This window comes from Sebastes fasciatus, chromosome 15, assembly GCF_043250625.1.
Source record: "Sebastes fasciatus isolate fSebFas1 chromosome 15, fSebFas1.pri, whole genome shotgun sequence".
Classification (NCBI taxonomy): Eukaryota; Metazoa; Chordata; class Actinopteri; order Perciformes; family Sebastidae; genus Sebastes; species Sebastes fasciatus.
The window spans coordinates 24,998,014-25,022,194 of record NC_133809.1 but is presented as its reverse complement, the minus strand read 5'-3'; the positions used below and the strand labels follow the sequence as shown (position 1 = coordinate 25,022,194).

Sequence of the window (24,181 nt, the reverse complement as noted above, 5' to 3'; positions counted from 1 at the left end):
CCTTCTGTCTGAAACGCTGTTTGAGCTCCTGCCCCGCCCCCCGACAAGCCCAGTCTGCTCTGATTGGTCAGCTGGCCCACTATTGTGATTGGTCAACCGAACCAAACTCTTTGGACTCAGCTCCAACTCCGCTCTAACTAGCTTTGTTTGAGAGTGTGCCAAACCAACCGTTACGCAAATGTCTTATTTTTGTGACATCACCACGTTACAGAAGAAAAGGCGGGACTTCAAGCAAGGTGTTTCAGGCAGTTCAGGAGCAGTGTTTCTGTGGGGGAGAGTAACTTTCTTTGGTGTGGGCTTTGTAACTTTGCAGACCTTTTACATGCACAAAAAACTATATAACACACTAAAGAAAAGGAAAAAAGCACAAAAGCATAATAGGTGCCCTTTAATCAACACGGTGCTGGGAAATAATTGAACGTCACCTCCATGGTAACTGTGGGACACACAAAGATGTGTTTTTTTTTTCAACTTGCATAACACTAACATGATAATCTCATTACCCAGACGTGAACAAGCTCTTTGTCTGAGCTCTGAACAAAGCAGGGAACAAACTAAAATTAGCAGGGAGCATTTTTCTCAGTTGCGTCGACAGGATTATGGGCAAATATTTATATCATCAGGGCTACTTGTAAAATAAAATATTAATAAAATACAAAAATGCCATATTAAAGAAAGTGGAGTTGCACCCTTGTTCCACAGATTTTAGGTGTGGCTTTTGGCTGCATCATTGTTATTCTTATCTATATCCATGTTTTTTCCCTGAATGAAACATAATTTTGCTGTCTGTTACCGGTGCTCAAATGTAAATCATCCACTTGAACAACGAAATGACTTATTAAAACTGTATGGGGCTAGATAAGAAGTACTATAGATTGCTGTTTTCCCTCAATATGTCCTATTATAGGTCTTATATTATTTCTCAGAGGGTAAATCATCATTCCTCCTGGTTTGTTTCCTCTGTCTTTCAGTATCTTTCTCTTCCATTTACGTCGTCTCTCTCTGCTCATCGCTAACCAGCACTTTTCCCTCTATTTCCCCATCGCTGTGTTGTCATGGTGACAGTGGTTGAATCTCATTTGCATTGAGTGTTTCATGTTGCCCTCTCACTAGAGGGAAAGCCCTGCAGTGCAGGGATAGGGTTACCACTCCTTTCTGGAGTGTCGGCACATTGAGAAGAGCTCATATTCGGTGTTCCCTCCACATCAACCGCCCTCCCTTGGATGGAGCCTGTTTTTTATAACCATACTAAATATATGGCGTAAGTATTATACATTTTCAATGCTAAATAAGCCTCTAAACAACATAGTGACCATTGTTTAAAGAGGACCTATTATGCTTTTTCCCTTTCCTTTAGTGCAGGGGTGTCAAACTTATATACTTTTTAAGATACTGTACACACATACTGTACAGCCCAATTGGATCTCAGGTGGGCCGGACCAGTAAAATCATTGCATAATAAACTTTCTTTTAGTGTAAAGAAGTACAGTAAAAGAAGTACAATAATAGTGTATCCAGCATAGGGCCTGCTACTCTTATAAGGACAGCAGCACCCCTCGTGGAGCAATAGCAGTGCATTTTATTGAGAAACTGGAATTGGAACACTTTGTAAAGTCATCTAGTGGGCCGGATTGGACCCTTTGGTGTGCTGGTTCTGGCCCTCGGGCCGTAAGTTTGACACCCCCGCTTTATATAGGTTTTTTGTGCATATAAAAAGATCTGAAAAGTTCCTGTCCCACACAGAAACACTGCTCCTGAATTGCCTGAGACGCCTTGCTTGAAGTCCCGCCTTTTCTTCGGTAACGTTGTGATGTCACCAAGTAACACATTTGTATAATACCTACCTAGCAGCCAGTTCGGCAAGCCCGCAAACAAAAAGCTAGTTAGAAAGGAGCTGGAGCAGAGTCCGAAGAGTTTGGTTCTGTTGACCAATCACAACAGAGAGGGCCAGCTGACCAATCGGAGCAGACTGGGCTTTTCGGTAGGGCGGGGCAGGAGCTCAAACAGAGCGTTTCAGACAGAGGGTGAGAAGAGGTGCTTCAGCACAGCCGGTATGAGAAAAGTAAAGCGTTTTTTTAAATTTTTTTTATATTAAATCATGTAAACATGTTCTAGTGGAAACCCAAAATACAAGTATGCACCTGAGAATAAGTATAACAGGTCCTCTTTAAACCCCAGAAGGTTAGGGGATGTTATCATTGTATACCCAGCATGCTGCTGAAACTGAAAACAGGAAGTGAATAAGACAACGGAAGCAAACAACTTTTTAATGCTTTTATTCACTGACTAAAAGAAGAGAAGCATTCATTCAACATTAATTCAAATCAACATTCGGCAGGTTGACCCCCCCTCAAGTGTACGCCACCTGTCAGTTAAGAGGTTTTACATGGAGGTTTGTTTCTCCCCAACAGAACCAAGGATCAACACTGTTCTCTATGATAAAATCTGTCCTCTCAGCCGGAGAGGACTCTTTCCCTGCAGACTAAAACAAAAAAACAGCTGGAAACGTTTCATCGGAGTTTTAGATCATTTCAGAGCAGTTTCAGACGTAGATTAAGCCAAGTTCCCGACTCAAACATTCTCATTTATTGGACAAAGTCTTAATCCACGCCGTTACTCGCACTTGGATGTTTTGTAAAACCGTGTACAGATCAAACTGGGAAGTTTTTGAGAAATTAATGAAATGCATTTAAAAATATGATTTGAAATCTGATCCAGCTGTGTTTTTGGGTTACATCTGGTTCCCCGCTTACAGAAAGAAGGTAAAACCCACTGCTATGTGCTCACTTTAACAAACACAATCACACAGAAACATAACGCTCAGAATATTCAACATTAAGGATGGTAAAACCATTTTCGCAAAACACACACATAACAACATAGCTTCTGATTTACAAAGTCTGTGTGATTTTTATAATATACTTCATGTTCATAAATTGAACCCGGACATGTGTTGCATAAGAGTATACCACGGTAATGCATTGTTGATACCTAATACAAATATGCACTGTGTGAGTTTATATATATATATATATATATATATATATATATACTTATCTATTTATATAGTCTATATTTCTTCCTCTATGGTTTTCTAAAGACGCAGCCGGGCGCTGTCAGCACTGCTCGTGCCCCTTTGTGGCCACTAGTAAAGACTGCTGTTATTGCAAACTGTCCTGATTTTAAACAAATGCACAACATTCGTACCACGATAAAACTGGGGCCGTCTAGCCAGTCTCACAGAGACCAAGAGTGAGCCCGCCGTCACCGCTGCTGTCGCTGGGCTGGCTGACCAGAATCAAAAAAGATCTTAAAACGAAATGATAAAGATTTCATAAATCATCATAAGGCCAAGTATTGTCATTGCAAGTTCTTATTAAGTTTACGTCGTCATTTCTACTGCCAGACCGAAAGAAAATGTAAAAACTAAACTAAAAAAAAATAGAGAAGAGTGTGGATTATATGCATTCCTCTTGCATAGTTGTGCGGCTGGACTGGGCAGCAGGCCTGCCTGCCTGGCTAATTAGGAGGTTTTGGCTCTCCAGACTTGACAAGAAAGACTTTGTTTCGCAGCCAGAAACATCAGAGCCACAGTAGCTGAGATCTAAATGAAGATAGTTGGCTGACACTGAGCATGAATATCCATCAGTTCCTTGATATAGCCGGGCGCTACACCGACCTCCAGGGTGTACGCACCACGGCTACTGACAGAGTTTGGCCAGGTTATGCTATCAGTGCCATTTTTGTTGTTTCTTCTCTAGATATGCAATGTGGCAGGTATGTGATAATACCCTTAATATCACGAGATCATCATCATAAGCTGGCTGGAAAACCAGTTTTCAGGTCAGCTATGGCTGAAATTAAACTGGAGAATCCAAACTTCCTCTAAGGCTCTCAGAGTGAACCTCCCGTCCGCTGAGATTATATCATCTAGCCTTATACACATCTATCTATATCTGTTACACAGGACTGATTTTATACCAGTGCAATGCACATCCAGTGTTTTTCCTCCAAGTAACAGAAGCATATATCAGGATGTTAACGAGATTCTTCACATTCCTGCACGAGTCCAGCCCTATGTGAGCCTATTGAAAGTCTGGTAGTAGTCTATGGTCTTAGCATTTAGGTAAAAAAAACTTAAAACAAATACAGGAAGCGTCTGAAATCTCACATCGGGATGAGGGAAACCCTGTCTCTTAATGGTAATCCTTTCAGAAACATGGCCCCTTACTACCTCTTTTCTACAGCTATTTTAAAGTAGACTTTCCAAAACATTGCAAACATCCCGAGAGTCGACGTTACAAACTCTCAAGCTGGCATCGAGTCTGAGCAATGATCAAAGTGGAAATGAAACTGGTCGTGTCTGCCTGTGGCTCTGAGCCCCGTTCAGACTTGATGCAGATCTGACACAGTCTGCTGCTTTGGTACTAAAATAACACACATCTGTCCATGTCAGTGGTATTAGTATTGGCTATTAGCACAGAAGTGTCAAACCCAACTCTTTGTATACAGTATATGGGCCTGGTTAGGACAGATGTGCCCATATCCCTGTATGTCTACAGCTCTAAGATCGCAACAGTTTTAATAAGCTGTCGAGGCCAACTTGTCTCAGATGGACGACTTTAGAGGCCAGCTCTGTGGATTCAATTACCCATCAGGCCACATGGGGTCCTGATATCTTCCAGGATATTCTCTATGAATGCATATAAAGAGCACAGAAAAAAAAAAAAAATGGAAATCAAACAAAATAAAACAGGTCAAAAGGGCAGATTGAACTGGCTGCGACCACATCAATGTACAGTAACTGCTGGTAATGGTCTCCTGAATAACTGACGCCTCATCTTGGAACCTGTCATTTTAAACTGGCATTAAAAACAAGGCTCTGCTAGCTGTGTGTCATACACAAACCTCTGTCTGCATATGGTGTATAAATAAGTCCAGCCCAGACTCCAGGTGCCTACTGTGACTTCTGTGTGCATTCATGTGTGTACTAAATACACAGACTGACTTCCTCTTACTGTATTGTGATGCTCTTACACCAGGCAGATTGATCTAATGGGTGAAACTAAGTCAGTTTAATGGTAAGAGAAGCTAGTTGTTATATTTAGCACACACAGTCAGTGTAAGTTGCTTTCATATTTGTGATTTTTTGTGTACCGGACACAAAAAAAAGTCCCCAAAAAACGGCCTTGGGATGCTGTAGCGTCAAAGTGAAAGCAGATAACACACGTTGGGAACACAGTCGACCTTTGAAAGAGCGACACACTTTTTAAATATAACCACTTCCACATGGCGTCACACCTCCACTCTTGCTCAGACCAGCTGGTAATCTGGTGTGACTAGTTGGTACTAGCTGCGTCCCCGATTCTCTTCGAAAACATTTTTTAAAGTAAAAAAAATATATAGTATATATTTATATAGAGTCTAATTCTCATGCAGACATTTTCACCACGTAGTAAACTGTTTGCAAGTCAGATGGCCTGAGCGACCCCCATCTGGAATGTCCTGTTCCTAGCAGATCTCTAGCAGCAAAATCACCTAACAGCTCCAAAAAGCCCGGGACTACAAACACTCCCAGTCAAATTTGACCTTGGCCACACAGGCTTGCCATGCAACGTATCAGATCAGGCACGCTGGCCTGTAGTCCCAGCCGGAAAGCTATAATCTATCAGAAAGTAGCTTCAGGAAGCATCTGAGGGAGTGTTTAGTCCCTGACGTGTTCTGAGATTTAACCAAACTCCTCGTCCTCCTCGCCTTTAGTTGTACATTCACTCACTCCTCACAGTGAAACAGGTGATGGGGGGGGAAAAAAGAGAGAGAGAGAGGAATATGGTGGCTAGACCTCTCTGCTTAAGCCTCTGTCACACTATAGAAGTATACTGCACTGGACTAGAACGGCCTTGTTTTGCTCTATTATCAGCAACATGCAGTGTGGACCCTTAGTGCCATCAACAGATAGGAATTTGGCCACATTTGTGCAACGACGCTGCTTGGTTATATATATCCAACTGTGCCTTCCATAACACACACACACACACATTCTATACAGCTAGTGTGAAATCCTACATTTCTGGACATAGAGTGCTCCAGGGATGATGTATTTTTGAAGGCCAGCCAGGAAGTTAGCATCGTCCTGGGTTCCCCCACGACTAAAAGCCGATGGGATTTTTCCATTGGGTTTTGGATTAATGCAGAAAATAAGCTCTGTGGCGAACTCACGTTTATGATACTTACACATTTTGCTCAGCAAGATAATCTCCACAAATGTACTTTTATGATTTTTGAAGCGTGAATGCAATCGGCAGAAGTAAAAAGCTAACGTTAAGGCTTTAAACGAACCTCGCCACAGTTGCGTGAGTGCAAGTACACACAACGAGGCTGTAAAGGCGGACGAGTTGGTGCGATGACATTTAGTAGTCTCGTTTAACCACTTGTTAGCAACCGCCTTTTTTTAAGACACACGAAGGCTTCAAAATTCACGAGTGGGGTTATTTATTGATATATTTTATGTCATAGAACAAAACGTTAAAAAGTTTTCAGATTTTGTTAACCGCAGACCTTATTTCAGGCATCTAACTAAAAACCCATTGACTTCCAGACGAGGGAACCGGGAGTGCTAAAATGCGTACTCATTTTCGGGTTTTAGGACTCATTCCTATACCACCAATATTGGTTGCAGCCACTAACACGACATTGGCCAAATGTTTGGGCACGGGGTCTGCTTTGGTCTCTTTTCACGTCAACCACAAAACGAGACATTTTACCTGGTCCAGCATAGTATATCAACAGAGTGCTAGTAGTCAGGGGAAGAAACCAAGAGTGGAGTGGAACCACTACGAGTGAGGAAAAAGAGAGAATAGAAGGAGGTGTAGAGTAGGTAAAGAATACTGGACCAGCCTCCTGCCAGTGTGTGTGTACATGGGCACTTCAGATAGACTTGTGTCTGGGTTAGGTCTGTTCCACTGTGGTCTTTGGCAGCTTAAAAACAACACATCAAGGGAGGAGAACAGATCCAGTGACTCCTACTATTCATATGAGTGAGCTAGAGGCCTGAGCTATTGTAACTTTCCCTCCTCCTCCTCTTTTTGAAAACCGATTGTACCCTGAGAACGAAGGATTTTCTGTTGCTGTTTCCTGCTGTAGTAGAAATGATAAGACTACACTGCTGAACATGAGCAAGCCTCCCCCCCTTAAATACACACAAACACACTTGAATGCAGAAGACATATGACGGCTGCACTGCTGACAACTTGTTCACACACAGTCACACTATCACACATTTCTACTGGGTTTGAAAGCTTACATGAAAACTTGCGCAGAAAATACAGGCACGCTCCAAGAGAAAATTAAAACACGTGTGTGCTGAAAGCATGTTCTGAAACCCTAGCTACTGTAGCTTCTAATGCTGCTTCCCTAAAAAAGTGAACTAACAATCACAGCAACAACTACTGTACAAACAACGTAACTTGGGGAGAGCAGAGGTTTGAAACACAGTCAAAGACTCCAGAAGCTTCCAGGCACAAAATGGCTCAATATTTAGCCATTGGTGATGATACAAATCGATTGGGGAGAAGTCGTTTTTCCCACTGATAGGAGTTTTTCGAAATGCTCTGCCATGCTGTTTGTTGCTTATTTCGCCAAAGAACTTTGTCTCGCCTCTTCTCTCTCCTTGCAACGACAACAGAGCTCTTTCCGCGCCATCTTCACTACGATTTTGGGGTTTCTTTTGTCGAAGAAAGAACAAGATATAACAAAGAAGACATTGTTTTGGAAAGCTTTTCTGTTGTCATGCATAATGTCGACATAATATTTCTCTCTGGATTTTTGTGATTGTGAAATATGTCTATAATCACAAAAAATTGTCAAAACATGAACTTGTCCTGGAGTCTCCATAAAGGAAGACTTTTTTTTCATGAGTGTATGAGAGGGAAATTCACAATTACAACAGCACTTTTTAGACATTTTTCAATTGGGAATATTATAGTCAAATGAAAATGTTATTCTACTCGGGCTGACCATATTCTGCTTTTATTCTGGACAGAAAGTGAGCCACAAGGGGCTAACTTGGACGGCCTCAAAAAGTGCGATCTGATTTCTAGTGTGGAGCCAATAACGTGGGGATTAAAGAAGACAGGAACCAGAGGAGGAAGCACACATGGGTGGGTGAGGGTGGAGTTTGTAACATCAGCATTTTAAAATAAGTTTGTAAAAATCCATTTGCTCAGCGCGGATTAGTTTGAAATTACATTCCACTGTAGATTGATTTTATTCCCTCCGTAGCAGGTGATGCCTATGCACAATACTAACCTATAACAGCTTAAATCTCTCACACAAAAGAGCAAAGTTGAGCTCTAAAAAAATTAGATGAGAGGAAAAAACAAAATCAGAGGAGGGAGAGGAAGAAGATAAGATAAAAAACCAACATATTTTGGTCTGAATGTGTTATGTTAGCATTGCTATCCCCTCTGAGTGTTGGAGTGTGCAGCTCTATATACAGCCTTTAAAAGAAACTCTTGGTACCAGAGTGCATTTATCCTGAGATGTGGACCAAGGACTGGAAAGATTATCATGGCTAAACCATCAAGGTCCCTTAACAGATGAGCAAACATTTGGTAACCGCAGGCCCACCACTGGGACCAATTCATTCTGAACCAAGCAGGCATGCTGTATAACTCTGGATCCATATCAGTCCATGGGGAAAAAAATAAATAAATCGCAGGTCAACCTTGTAAACTACAGACCTTGATATGGACCTTCACAGTCTGCAATGCCATTGCCCCCGACCTCTAAAGCGCCACGGTGTGCAAAACAAGAGAGCTGAAGACATTTTGGGAGGTAACAACGGCTAGTCGACAGCATTTACTTCTAAAAGTTAGGTGCTCGACAGCCCAGCCTAACTCTGATTTCCCTGGTAGAATCCCAACTCAGCTCTAGAAACAGTGAACCACAGCAGGTCATAACCATTCAGCAGCATCAGATGTAACCATACTCGGCCCAGATATCGACTGGTCATACGCACAATTTGTGTTGAGCACAAGATATTTTGGTCGGCTTGAGCCCTGACCATGGCATGCTCGTACTTCCACAGAGCCTGAATAACATTTATTTCATTCATTAGGGCAAAGGCAACCCCCCTCCCCCCCGTAATTTTCAAAATAAAAGCGACTATGGTTCAATCAAAGTCATGCCTTCACCCTAGTTAATGAAAGCCTGAGGAACACAGCCAGTAGAATAGCAGGGCAAGATCCACTGTGCCAGGCAGGAAGTCATTTGACTACATTCAGTTCAGACATTAATTGGGCCCAGCAGGTCGTCCATCGACAGCATGGATTCCCTTCAGCCGCTCTCCGACCCCCGCAACGTCTACTGAGATATAAAACATGTGCAATGAGCAGACTGGTTTTTGCCATCCTTTACTCTTCATCAACCTTAATCTTTGAAAACAAATGTATGATTAGGTTTACTGATCCCCCAACCGAGGTGGAGCGAGGGTTTATCAGATGGCAAGATAAACATCATTAATAACAACAACAACAACTGTATCCGGAAAACAAGGGGCTATTTCCAAGGCAACTGTGACTCAAGAGGAAATAATAATGAAATAAAAAAAACAATATCTCACACTAACTGATTGTTTCACACACCCTACTCGACATCATCACCACCGCTGTCCTGGTCATAGCGATGTTAAAAGCCTACGCTGAAAGGTTTAGACCCAAAACCTTGTTGTGCTGTTGGTGCCACTTCTCAAAAACATAACCAGCTGCCAGTGGAACCTACAATGTCCAAATGCTTTTATTCAGCAGCTGTTGTGGCAAGATATGCATCTGCCACATTTCTGAGGCAAATATAGCTATACAGCAGGCCTTCAAAATAAAACACTAACACCTGACCGGCCAACAGAATGAGTTACATTCAGTGCATCCTTTTCTTTTCCTGGTTCTTTATCGTGAAATGTTTTACCCCAAAACAAGAAATCCGTCATTGAGAAAAAAAATAGTTCCTGCCTACGAAATTGCTGCAAAACCTGGGTTTGGTATTTGCCACCGTAGGGAAAGCTGTGCCTACAGAATACTGCGTTTGTTTGCATGGCAATAATTTGGACGTAGTCAAAGAGATTTCTCAAATATAAATATGGCATTATGGACTGAAAACCTAATTCCTCTTTAGAACAATGCAGAAATATTTGAAGGATTTTTTTTATTTATCTCAGAGCCCTTCATATTATGACACACACTCCTTTTCATTGACTTTATAATTTGATATTTTCAATTCAAAAGGGCTCTGGAACCAGTGAGTCAGAAAGTCATGACCTCTAAAAAGGAGAGCAAAGGCAACTATAGGGGCCGTACACATGCCGCATCAAAACACATGGAAAATGCCAGCCGTGCCACTTTCATCCTTTAACCAAGGTGCTTTGGAGGTTGCACTCTTGCTGTTACTAAGCAACCAAAATCTGTGCGCTGCAATGACGATAATGAAGTTGCGATAATTTAGCAGTAAAAGCCTCTGAACTAAACTCAGTCAAAACAAAGATAAATGGATTTTCCAGCATCGTCAAGCCCTCACAGTAGCTTTACTGCTCGATTTCCCTGTGTCAGTCTGGCTGACCTTTCAACCTGATGTTGTGATGTCATCGGACGGAAAGGGTGAAGCAAGTAAAACAGTCCGTGGGACAGATCATAAAGCTCTAAAATGATTAATTCCTCCTCCATATATTTAATGTAGACTGATATTTACGGAAGCAAAGAAAAGATATCTGCCGGCTGTGATTCCTTATTCTTGGTCACATGACATGCGGTGCAGTGTTCCAAAAGCTGAACTGTGTATATTCTGCGACTTGAAAAATAGGCGCCTGGGAATGCTTGTGCGTCGCGATGGCCTCGCTCCTGTGTTCGAGTGCGTCTACATTGACAACAATTGATTTGAGGGCGCAAAAAAATGCAGCATGTGTACGGCCACATATTCATCCTGAATATATAACAAAGGTGCAGAGAAGATTTACTACAAGCTCACTAAAGATCAAGATAGAACAGAGCAGGGGTATGTTGTATTGTGACGGGCTGAACGCTATAGTTCGGCTCTGACTGTCGGTCGGAAGACGAGGCTCCCTATTTAAATCGACTAGCGAGGTTTCTCGAAAAGTCGACAAGCGAGCAGGGCGGGAAGTGTGTTGGCTGCAAGCGTGTAACAATATTCTCCATAACACCATCGGTAAGGGGCTCAAAAACCCTTAATAAAACCATTTACAAATGATCATAAATCTGAGTCATAGCACTGCTGAAAACAGCATTAAAACAGATTAGCACCTGCCACAGTCAGCCACACTACAGTGGAGATTCCCACCCTGCTGCCAAGGCTCTCGAACTAATGGACATGTGCACAAAGTGCTCTTTCAGAGCAACAGAAAAAGCAGCTATGGTTGTGTTACCCAGGAAGTGATTGATTGGTTAGTTTACAAACTCCAACGTTTGCTTGAGTGGAGGAGACAGACAGACCGACAAAGAGCAAAGGTTTAAAAATTAAAACAGAAAGAAAAGAAAAATATGTTCACAACTAAAGCATCCCCCCGCCCCCCCCCCCTTAAACCCCACCGGTCCATCACTCAACCCGCCTGCCTGTCCTGTTCTAGCTGTGAGCAGGATAATAATACATCTGTATTTATTTAAATACACACAACGCCTATACAGGCAAGGGAACCACCACACAGGAAAAACAAGATTATACACAGAGCAGGGAGAGATGAAAATCCGTCAAAGAAAAAAATAAAAAATAAATCAGAGTTACGTCATACAGAGGCTCTGGAGGTTATTAAGGTGAAGGAGAGACATCGAGCTCTGAATACATGTCGATCAAGACCAGACCAGACTGGGCCATGCCAGACAAGAGGGCTTTTGAAGCAGCGGTGTCACCCATTTTAGCAGACAAATTAAAAAAATGGTCATGACTCAAGTCTTGGGACTATAGATTGGTATGACTTCAAACTGAATGAATGTCAAGTTTTAATTAGAATATCTAGTTTTAAAAAGGGATATTCTCAATTGGAAAATGTATTTAAAACATCAAAGATTGAATCTGTTTTTCCAAGTCACTGGCTAACTAGATAATCAAGAGGCAAAGCAAGAAAACGGGGAATCATTTGGAAAATGTTAGGACTTGATTGTGTGCTAAAACCCCTGCGAGAGAAACCCCAAAAAATAAAAGTAAAATAAAAACAATCAGCTCACATCAGTTCATATAAATGTGTTTCACGGATTGTTTTTAAGATCTCAGTTCAGATTTCTCACTTAGGTCTGCATTTTGCCTGGTTCAGCTGTCTGAGTTGACTTTTGGTTGGTCTGGCCTGGTCTTGACACACTTTAGGCTGTGACGTGTTGGACTTGCCATCCCTGCCTTACATGCCCATGCTGAAGGTGTGCAGCTCGCGGTGGAAGTGCTGGGTGGGTTCGGACAGAACCAGGCTGGAATCCAGGCAAGGGTGCCAGACACGGCCGAGGCCCAGGGAAACCTCCTTGACCAGGTTGTGGACCGGGTCGCCCTCCATGCACACCGACTGGTCCGGATCGAAGTCGATGCTCTCCTCTGAGACGGTCAGGACGCGGAGGCTGGAGCCTCGCAGACGAGAGATGGCCACCAAATTATGGGACCAAACAGTGTAACCTACAGAGAGAGATGTGTTCAGGGAGGGTTGGACTAATCACACCAATATTAAATGTTAAATACTCTTCTAGGTCGATCATGGCGTGCTACGGTCTGTTATTTCTTTATAGCAGACCGTCACTATGTATAGCAGACCGTTGCTATGGGCGCAGTTCTGATGTCGGACTCTGGCAGACCGATTTTGTGTCAAATTATTGATTTCTTAAGTAAGTCGCTGTGTAATAAGCGATAATGTACAGCTAGCGGGTCACTGTTGTGAAATAAACCCTGACAGGGCGATGCTGATATAATGGTTGGGAATTTACAGTCATGAGGTTTGGGATTCCTTTGACCTACTTCTAGACAAACACAATTCCTGTAAATGGCAACTGAAGGCACTGACAAAACAGGGATATTAATTGCAATGTATAAACCAACTGGTGTGCTGTATTCTAAAACATGCTATTGAAAATGAGCAAACCTAATAAAATGATGTGTAATGTTGTGTAACATTGTAAGATGTCTCACATTGTGACAAACCCACAGATTATAACCACCCAACTCTGCAGTTATCCTCCGCTCATGTCTTTGCTTTTTGGCTGCCAGTAACCACAAGATTTGTTTCACTCTAATCAGCTTTGCTTCCAAACACAGCAGGAAGTGGTTTGCATTGAAAATAAACCCACTGCATGCTGCCTGCACAGCACCAAACACCAGAACAACAATGTTAGTGACTAACTGAGGAACATAGCATTTAGCAGCTAACAAGCTAAATATTTTTCTCAGGAGTTGGTGGAGAGCAAAAACAGAGCTAAAAGGAGAGTGAATATTGGACTAAAATCCATCAGGAGGCCAGAAACACAACTTCAAATGAATGCTAATGTATCTACTAGATGTGTAAATAGGCAACTGTGTGCTAACTGTAACAACTGAGGGGCAAATTCACAAAAGGATTCTGGTATCGTGACATCCCTAGTGTAGGCCTATGGGAACTGACAAAATGCTTAAAATGTATTATTGCAGTGCCAAAAGACGCAGTGAAAAATTTTGGGTGCGCCTAAATTATGTGCATCTAAATGAAAAAGTAAGGCGCACCAGTGCAACCAATGTAAACGTTAGTCTGGAGCCCTGTAGTAACATGTGATTTAAGCAATTAGGTATCAGATTTAAAGTCAGTGCCATTTCTCTTGGCTTCCAACCCAGTCGAGTCTAAAGCCGTTCAGATCACTCCAACCAAGCCTGAACCAATTTATACTGTATATGTAACCACTACAACCACTTGTATTTGCCATCATAAGGTTGGCCCAGAACAGACCCGAATGAACCTGAAGTCACCTTACCGTACATCCCCGAAACAACAAGATGAACTCACCATGAATCACCAGCACAGCCAGCTGAGTACATCTCCATGCCAGGAGGACCAATGGGTCTTCGTTCCGATTGATGCTGAGGTCAGGGAAGTCGGGGTCATCCCTCAGGAGCAGGAAGTGAGTCAGCGTTTTGTTGTACTGCTGAGAGATGAGCTCCAACGTGGCGTCGGTCACCAGTGTGCCGTAACTGTCGAGGTGCAGGCGCTCCAGAGGAAGGCTAGGCTTTAGGACCCTGAGGAGCTCCGAGCTGTCGACCTCCAGGGCCATGATGTACACTCGCAGGTTGGCACTCACACGAATCTGGGGAGGAACGGGTATATTTAAAGGATGTATACATGGAGGCATGCACTTATTTAAAGATCGAGGCAGCAGTGCTGAGATCAAAAAGTAGCTGTTGTTGGCGTAAGGGATTTCAAACATCTTGTCATCAAATTGAGCAAAAGGCTGTCCTGGAATCATTTTTCTGGCAGAGGGGCCGACAAGACTCAGAAACTCAGAAGAATACAAAAATACACGTTGCATTACCAGTGCCTTCCAGTCATCCTCTGAAGCAGTCCCTTCTAATGGTTTGAACTCCAGGGCGGCGCCGTTGAGCAGCAGGGAGAGGCGATGCAGTGGAGTTCGGCGTGGAGATGCAAGAAGACCACAAAGCTCAGATGTCAAATCAGAGAAATCCAGAGCCAGAGAATGAAGATTAGATAGACGATCCATCTCTGATGGCGAGATGAGGGGACCTGAGGGAAATTCAGGAGAGGTTACAAGTTGTAAAAACATAATACAACTATGACTGTTATTGTTAATGTATCTATTAGGGATGCTAATTTTGAATTTTTTTTCGATGCATAAACAGATTAAATACTGAAATACTGAAAAACTGATCATTAATCTGAGCATTAATCAGTCAAAATTCGTATTGTCGGTTAATGGTTAATTATCAACATCTCTAATATCTATGGGTTTAACGCTTATGAACTTAAACCAATATAATCCAATTGTTTTTTTAATGGAAGACAAATAGATCCAGAAGAATCCCACCAACACATACCCAGCTGGTGGTCCAGTAAACTGAGGTGCTGCAGGGTCTCAGCTGAAGGATTTGACAGGCAGGCTAAGGAGCAGGGAGTCACTAGGCCCAGCATGAAGCTACAGGACAACCATCTCAGCTGCCTGCTGTTAGACAACACCTCCATGAACAACTGCTGGATTCTGCAGAGAGCACAGTGGAGGAGAAGAGAATTAGCTTCAAAACACTTTACCTGCATGACTACAGCTTCCTGCACGTTAAATTCAAAACACAATGTGAGCTGTGTATGCCAGTTCAAATCAAAACGAAGACAAGTTTCATACTAAAAATAAACCTCGAGTGAAGAAGGAAAAACGGGCTAAAGATATACATTTGTGCAAAGAGAAAGACATGTAACAGAAAAACACTGCACTGAAAAAATTTAATATTTTTATCCTTTTATATAACAAACGTAACGAAAGCAAACAGAACATTTCACCACATTAAACTGTGTGTCGAGAAAATGTCCAAGGCCGCGACAAAATATTCTTTATTTGGCGAATTTGATGTTCATAAACAGTTTGACATCATCAAGATTGTGCCGAATCCTCCAGACCTGTTTTACAAAGCACAACATTGAAGGTATGACTTGACATCACATTTTCATGTGATGCCACCCACCTCACTACCACTGAGTTGCACAACAAACCCACACTGGTTGCTATGAATGATAAATACTGTGATACAAAAAGGTAGCCCATCACAATTGGCAATGATCTGTATACTGTTCTGGATCAATGGGCTGTTGTGTTGAAATGGGTCCCCAAATTAAGTACCCTGAAACACAAACAGTATATATGTACATAAATGTAGTGAGGGGGAAAATAGTCACACACTTGTAGCCATGATGCAAAAAAATATTTACTGGCTCCTACTGGGTTCCAGTGCCCAGTTGGGGGCTGCACCCTAGATATAAAGTTTGTCTGATTGCTGTTCCAAATTGTCCAATCCATCAGAATTGTACGCCTCACGGGTTATCAATGCTGGCATGCTTTTCTGACAGTTACAAAAAAATCATGCGTCATGACGCCAAACTCTGCGTCTGCATCTACGACTACGCAGCTGGAAACTTGCAACAAGAAAGGTTGTGTCCAAAATTCCATACCAACATGCCATTTAGTACGCTAAAACCACAATGAGATTTTTTAGTATATCCGAAATCTTAGAATGAAACCATGATTACGCGAGGAGCACGTCCGTTACCGAGGGTAAATATCCTGTTATAACATTAGCGCCACGTAGACAGGCTTTGCACATTTTTTTCTGTGACTAAGAACCTAAATGAAAACGAATGCTGTACAAATATTCTCTCATGTCATCCATGACAATCAGACTGTTGCTACAGATAGCTCTGAGGCTACAGCCAGCTGCTCGACTCGCTTATCAGCTCCAAGCCAGCAAAACCCTTTCATGCTCGCTGCACGGGGAGGGAAAATGAGCGAAGAAAGGGTCAATGAATGTCACCGTGCAGTCACAAAATATTTAGAAAGGTTTGAACCCTTTCTCATTTTTCCGCAGAAGAATTGTTGATTTTATGTGCCAATTTTATATTTGGTTTAAGCTTATTTACTGTTGAAAATGGGTAATATAATTCATTTAAATGTTACAAGGCATGCCTATTTTTCTAAGGAAGAATTGTTTATTTTATCATTAAGTTTTGCATACCTATTGTAATTTGTTTTAGGGGCGGCTGTGACTTAGAGGTAGAGCGGGTCGCCCACCAATCCGAAGATCTGCGGTATGATCCCTGGCTCCTCCAGTCTGCATGTCGAGGTGTCCTAGGGCAACATACTGAACCCCAAATTGCTCCCTAAGGCAGTGCCATCGGTGTGTGAATGAGTATTTGGATTAGATCCTGATGGGCAGGTTGGCAGCTTGCATAGCAGCCTCTACCATTGGTGTATGAATGTGTGGTTGGAAGACTTGAAAAGCACTGTATAATAAATGCAAGTCTATTTACCATTTAACATGTTCAAATGTTATTATGCAGATATTCTTCACTGTGTTCAAACTCAGAGATAATAAAACAGCTGCGTTGATGCTGAAAACCTGTGTAGGCCTACTTTTTTTTTTCCAGACAGAAAATAGATCAGGAATCAATGAGGAATCGATAAGGAATCGGACCGATATGCAGAATCGGTAATTCCGTTGCTATCAATAAAGTCAATCAATCATTTCCCATCCCTACAGCTTATTAGCATGCTGGACTATTTAACAAACATTACATCATTGTTTGCGATTCTCAGCCTATAAACAATCCCTCCCTCTTCAGAGACTATGATCCACAGAGCCTGCTGCACCTCAGCGGTCTAGGCTACATTATTCATTTATTTATTATCAGTGTGTTGACAGAAAGCTGGTCACACACAGTGAGTGTGTTTAATGTTGTGTGCTGTGGTGCGGTGATGCTGGAGATGCTGTGTGCCCGCTGACTGTATGATGACAAACTGTCCTATGAACATCTATCCATTTGAAAATTTGGAAATGTATTATCCCTCTGAGACACCAAACAACACACACTGTTTCCAAATCCAAACAGTGCCATTTTGTAGATAATACTCTCCCACACACAAACATCCACTGAATATCAAAAAGACAATATTATTTTGTCCATTCATGTTCTGCGATCAATCAATTACCAATATAATATCATGTTGTAGTCCTATACATTTGATTTACAATGCAAGTAACCACTCTGGACAGAAACAAATACTGAATCTAACCATTTCTGACATTCAGCAGATATGTATATTGCTATGCTCAGGCTTACTCATTGATTTTTTTGTCCCCCTGGTGAATCTGGTGCAGGTTGGAGCTGTCCAGTAGGCCCTCCTGCTGGAGAACGCAGGTGTCTCCATACAGACTCAGCTTCCGCAGGTTTCTAGAGAATGAGAGAGAGAGAGAGAGAATGTTAGAAATATATATATATGTATATGTATATTAGGGGTGAAAAGGTTCACAAAATTCACGGTTCAGTTCATATCACAGTTTTGGGGTCACACTTAAGGAAAACGCTTAAGGAATACAGTTGGATTTCTGTGCCACTGTGTTATTTAAAAATAATGAATAAATATAAAACACATTACAGGGATTGTGCTGCTGGAATTACTATGTTGCTTAAGTGTATAGCGCGGCTCAAGTAACGTTAATCATATGCTGAAATCAAGCGTCCTCCATGACTGCATAAGGCTGCATATCTCTCACTATAAACCTACCCAATGCTGTAGTTATGTTTTTTGCCCTGTCTGAATCTGCTTGTAGAGGCTGTTTAAATGCTGCGGGAAAAAGGAGTTGCTCTTTGCTACCCGAATCTCTTCTCCTTGCGCTATCAACGGACACCGGAGTGATGTCTTCATAAATGGTTCATCATATTGGAATTGTTGCTGCTAGCATAAACCACACATGTTGCACAGTGCTTACACAGTCGCCGTTTTATCCACCACTTTTTTCCTGTCATTTTCATAGGTAACACTAAATCCGTAATGCTCCCATACAGCAGAGCGAAAGAATGCTGGTGGATCCTGTACTTTATCGTGTCCAATCGCCATTTCCTAAACTGACTGACAGCCGCACTCTGCACTTCATCCGTGCCAACTGAGAAGGAGGCTCGGGTCACGCTTCATCAACGCGTCATATCTTTGGGTACAACACATCCACAGTAAAGTCTGGTCTGCACTCGCCAAAATTGAGCCAATAGCAACGCACGACCACAGCTTCAGTTACACTGCGTATGTGCTATACCCCATACCTCAAGACCCATGTCCGCCTGTGTCCCAGCCTACTTCCATAGGCCTTGATTTCTAGAGTGACAATAAACGGGAGCCTAACTCTACATGAAAAAAATACACAATCGGCCTCATAACTTATTTCAAATGAATCGAACAATTCATACACGCCCAAAACCGTGACTAGCGAACCGAACGGTTCGTATTATTTACCTGAACCGTTCCATCCCTAATGTATATTCAGATGATGTACACTTCTTCTATGTGACATCTAATGTTGACCAGCGTTATCCCCCTAAAGAAACCCTGTACCCCCCTAAAAAAGACAAAAACAGGTCTATTGTAGGTCTCAGAGGGTTAACAGACTGACTTTGCATTTAACCATAATTATGTCAAATGGATGACTTCCTTGTCATCTGTTTGCTCTGTCAACATTTGTTGAAGTCATTACTGCTGTAAATTGTGTATCTGGTTGAATCACATGGAGCGCATAAGGGGTGCTTGGGAATTTTCCATAGAAGCAGAAATAGTAGTCAGACTAGGGATTAAGTTTAACCGTTTCCAATCCAAACAACGTCAGAAGAGGGGGTGTTACCTCTTACCTCAAACTGTAGCCATTTTGTGCAATCTAATCCAACCCTGGTTCTCTATATTGCTGGGTCGTCTCCTATCGTGACAGAATTATGGCTGCTTTGCCCTATGGTGCACTGCTGTCTAGAGTCCATAATACAACAGTTATACTAACAGATTGCCAACAAACACGCAGCAGACTATATTCCAAAAGTTGATGCTTTGAAAAGCAGTCCAAACAGACAGTCTGCATCTGTTTTGACAATGTTGTATGGAAGATCATTGATGCAACTTGTAGGAAAGTATTATCAAGCACATACTGTATGTGCCGTGCAGCCACACATGACGTAGGTCTACCTACTAGGTGCTGTGTGCATTATGTTTGATGATGCCCACTTCCTGTAAATGAACTGAGAGCTAAGCTTCACAAAATGCCTCTACAGTGAAACCAACAGCAGTCTCATGTGCAACTACTTAGTGTGCAAAACCGCCAGCACAGGAACAATGAGTTATCTTTTCTCATTATTTCTAACATATAGTGGAGTTGGACCAGTGTTAGCTGTACGAAAAACTCACTTTTCATCACCTGATAACATGGGAGCCTAAGTTAGATATGACAGCTGACAGTTGTCCTTATCAGTGGTTATTCAACCCGTTTGAATTGATAAAAATGGTGAACAGCAAAGAAATAACATAATTAGCTGAGTATGGCACATTTGGACATACTGCTAAAAATACTCACTTGCCCAGTCAACATTTTTTGTTGCTGGTTTGCTCATGGCAGTCTGACTGCACAGGGCCTGCAGTGCCTATCCAGTTCTCATACAGACTAAATCTGAATCCCAGTTCCATACTACAACATGCTACTAAATACTAATCTTCATGGCATCATTGGTATACAAGAAACCAACACACTTTATTATTTTGTACTGACAGGAAATGATACAAGTCATGCACCAACCAATGCAACCTTGTTAAATGTTCAAATTCTGAGGTGCTAGTAGCTTCTAGGGGTGGAAAACAAAATCGATTCACCTATGCATCGCGATTTAAAATTTTTTTTTATTTTGAAATACATTTTTTAATGCCAGAATCAATATATTTGCTTCATTTGAGTCTTTACGGAGGTAAAAGGAAGTTACCGCTTTTATTGTTGTAGTCTGAGTAACGTGACGTCATATCCGTTCCGTATCCTTCAACCAAAACAAACTGCAGCGAGCCGAAACGAAAAAGTAGAAAACGACGGAGGGTCTGCATGGATACGACCTGCACCCTCACATGTTAAATCCAAAGTGGTAAACACTACACATACAGTAACTTATGGAAACACTTTGGGTTTCACACATTGCAGGAAAAGCAGAGCTAGACATCATGGCTAAAGCTGCATGCTAATTCTTGTCATGGACAGGAATCGTAACGTGCAGTCAAGCCAGCCGTCACTCTCATCTCCATGGTCAAATCTGCCGGCGCTACAACTGTAGAGCACCAATATACTGACATTTATGTTATATGCATCCAAATGGCCCTGATGGAGCTGACCATGGATGGATAAAAAGAATGAAGCTGACTGGGGAGTGTCGGAGTTGGCAAAGTTAGCAGAAGTATACGTGTGACTATGACCGGTTTTCAAAATAAAGTGTTAACAAAGGGAACTATATACAAAATACATACATGGAAATAAGATTGATTGGATTATATTCACCAGAAGTATAAAACATTACATGTCCCCTATAAATCAGAAAGAAAATACCACTAATTTGTTAGGGAAATGTCTTCAGTCTTTGATTTTTGGGTTGCTGGAAAAAAAATAATAAACAATGCCTGACAATGACATGCTGAGTATCCAACATTTTTACTGTATTCATTTAGATATTTTACAAAGTAAAGGTCCCTAGAAGTGTATGATTAAACTTTTTCTCATGGTCTAGTGTTAAAAAAGTGAACAAAAATTGTACTAAATCATATTATCGAATCGCAATACTTGAATCGGGAGATAGTGGATTGTTTTTAGGGCTGGGATGATACACCTAACACTACATTGAAAAAAAATCAAGCAAGTTCAGTATGCAAACAGACACGTTGTACGTTGTCACATTTCCAGCATGGAACTGGGACACAGGCTAAAAGTTCGTCAGTCGGTTTGTGAATGGAAAGTATTGGAAACTGCTCAATGAGAAGAAGTCAGACAACAGAAAAAGGTTTCAGCCCCCTCAGCAGAACTAAGACATGAACTGCACAGCATTGGATGGGTGCTATTTCAACACCACAAAGCACTGTAGAGAATAATAGAGAATGTGGGAGAAGGTATAATAAAGAGAAATTCTGCACTGAAATCAGGAATCTTAACATTCAAAAATAACATTTTACAGAATAGCAACTCCCATAGCAGAAATTAGCCAAGTGGATAGAATTTATGTATGCAGCACTTCATGTTTTTTTTTTGTTTGTTGTTTTTTACATTTATCCTTTGATATTGCAATATATTGTTATTAATTGTTTTTTATTTGTTTGTTGGTTTTATTGACAAAACATTATTTACTTCTTTGTTTTCTTCCATTTACATGCATGTTCTTTTTAAATATCTATATATTGTAATTTGCTTAATGAATTGTATATATATATATATATATATATATATATATATATATATATATATATATATATTTGTTTTTATTTTGTTCTTTTTTAAAATTTATTATTGAATTGACGCTTTAGCAATATTGTTCACCTGACAGTCATGCCAATAAAGTAAATTGAATTGAATTGGTTACATTCAACAGTATGCAATGACATACCAGAGCTAAATGTGTGTACACATACACTGTATATGTGTGTGTGTCAGTGCTGATATCAGCAAGTCACAGCCAACAATGCCTTCTCTAGCCACCACCAGGGCTGCATTGTATCTGCTGGTATGAAGACCCCCAATGTAACATAAAAAATAGACCTGGTAACAAAAGAAACGCAGACGAGCGTTTGACTTGACACTGAAGCATACATAAGGACAATTATATCAGTAATTAATTCATATTTCTGTATGACAGAGATAAAAGGTAATAATTACAGTTAGAATAATTATAAATAATAATAATTATAGTTAGACAAATTTAGGAAAATTTAATTAGAGTATATGTATGGCTCAAAAAGGAAGCTGGTTAATAATTAATAATTGACTTATGGAGAAGGGTATGGGATTAAATAAGTTTATACTTCTCACTCCTTTTCGAATATGTAAATCAAGGCATCAAGTGTTATTTTTCTTACGCTTTTCATTGTATGTAAATACTACTTTCTCTGACTGTCCACTTGTTGGTATGATCACTCTTTTTCTTTATTTTATTTTTTTGTATTCTACATGTTCGAAATAAATTTAGAAATGAAATGAATAAATGTAAATTCAACAATAAAAAACAAAACTTATTTTGTAGTTTTCCTGAAGGATGTTGAGTAATATGTGAAACTACGAAGTCAACTAACAAAAAGGCAATTTAATAATAATAATTTCATTGTATGTAAATACTACTTGTTTCTGACTGTCCACTTGCTTGTATGATCATTATTTTTTCTTTATTTATTTTATTGTGTTCTACATGTTCGAAATACATTTTTGAAATGAAATGAAAAACAAAAATACATAATTATTTGATGACTGTGAACCAATAAAATACTGTTATTAATAACGATATATTGGCTGCTAACTCCACCACAATGACATAATCATTTGATGACTGTAAACTATAAAATACTGTTAATAATAAGGATATATTGGCTGTGTAACTCCATCACAAAGACATGACCCTATTACGTAACTGCTAATGTCAGGGTTTGTTTATAGCTAACTAAGCTAGCTAGCTGCTAGCTTACTGACGACGCACCAAAAAACTGTGAAATTACAACAAAAAAAAGGTTAAAAAGGTGTCATGCGAATTCTTTGAATATTGAAGAAAAACAAGACACCCAGAAAATGATTTTTTGGGAGCAAAATGTAAGGGTTTTTACCTGTTGTTGCGGATGCTGGAGAACACACACAACACCTGGTCCAGGTAGGTTGCCATGGCGTCTCTCCATCGCTCGGAGAGCTGCGGGTCGCTGTCGGGCTGCTCCATCCTGCTGCTGCTGCTGGAGGTGGTGCTGCTGGTGGAGGTGGAGGTGGAGGACGGCTCGTTGTTCAGCGGACTCAGGTAGCCTTCCACTGGGGCGAGCTCCAGCTGCAGCTCCCGCACGAAGGAGCCAAACTTCCGCATGAGGAACTCCAGCCTCGGGGTCTCTCCGGAGCCACCTCCACCGTTACCACCACCACCGCCTATCCGCAGCTTGAGCTCGGTCCACAGCGCCGGGTAGAAGAGACACTCCCTCCAGCGGGAACACACGGCCGAGGCCCGGAGCTTGTCTCGGTCGGAGAGGAAGGAGAATATGTGGACGATGAGCTCGCTGGGTAAAGCCATGGCTCCGACACCTCCACACAGAGCCATGGCGAGCTGAGACAGCTGCTGTCCGACAACCAAACCAGATATATAAAATAAATGTTACAACCGTTTGTTTAAAAACTGGTGCTGCAGCAGAGAAACACAGCGAGGTTTCTTCTTCTTCTTCTTCTTCTTCTTCTTCTTCTTCTTCTTCCTCCTCTTCCTCCTCTCGGTGAAAACAAACCTTCTTCAGCTCTGCCTTCAATACTATCGGACCAAACCACTCATTTTCACTGCACGGGGGAGCAAAACAAGCCTCATATATATTACAGAAAATGCCTGTAACGGGATAAAATGTCATCATTTGTGTTTTGGTAGAATAACGATTTTGTTTGTTCAACCATATTA

At 41.3% G+C, this 24,181-nt stretch overlaps 1 protein-coding gene across 1 annotated transcript; it reads right to left on the bottom strand.

Moving 5' to 3' along the window:
- Positions 1-11,225: 11,225 nt before the first annotated feature.
- On the bottom strand, positions 11,226-23,982 carry fbxo33 (F-box protein 33). Its single transcript, XM_074609691.1, has 6 exons — positions 23,367-23,982; positions 17,843-17,953; positions 15,055-15,215; positions 14,535-14,743; positions 14,012-14,309; positions 11,226-12,660 (listed from the first exon to the last, which is right to left on the bottom strand). The coding sequence occupies exons 1-6, from the start codon at positions 23,837-23,839 to the stop codon at positions 12,395-12,397; spliced, it is 1,518 nt and encodes a 505-aa protein (XP_074465792.1). The 5' UTR covers positions 23,840-23,982; the 3' UTR covers positions 11,226-12,394.
- Positions 23,983-24,181: the final 199 nt, after the last annotated feature.

What these genes read in the sequence shown, in the direction of transcription:
- fbxo33 (XM_074609691.1), bottom strand. Translation starts at nt 23,839, where the DNA reads ATGGCTCTGTGTGGAGGTGTCGGAGCCATGGCTTTACCCAGCGAGCTC. An exon ending in TTTACTGGACCACCAGCTGG is followed by an intron (nt 14,744 to 15,054) that starts GTATGTGTTGGT and finishes AATTTCCCTCAG; the next exon opens with GTCCCCTCATCTCGCCATCA. An exon ending in GGCTGTGCTGGTGATTCATG is followed by an intron (nt 12,661 to 14,011) that starts GTGAGTTCATCT and finishes CTCTCTCTGTAG; the next exon opens with GTTACACTGTTTGGTCCCAT.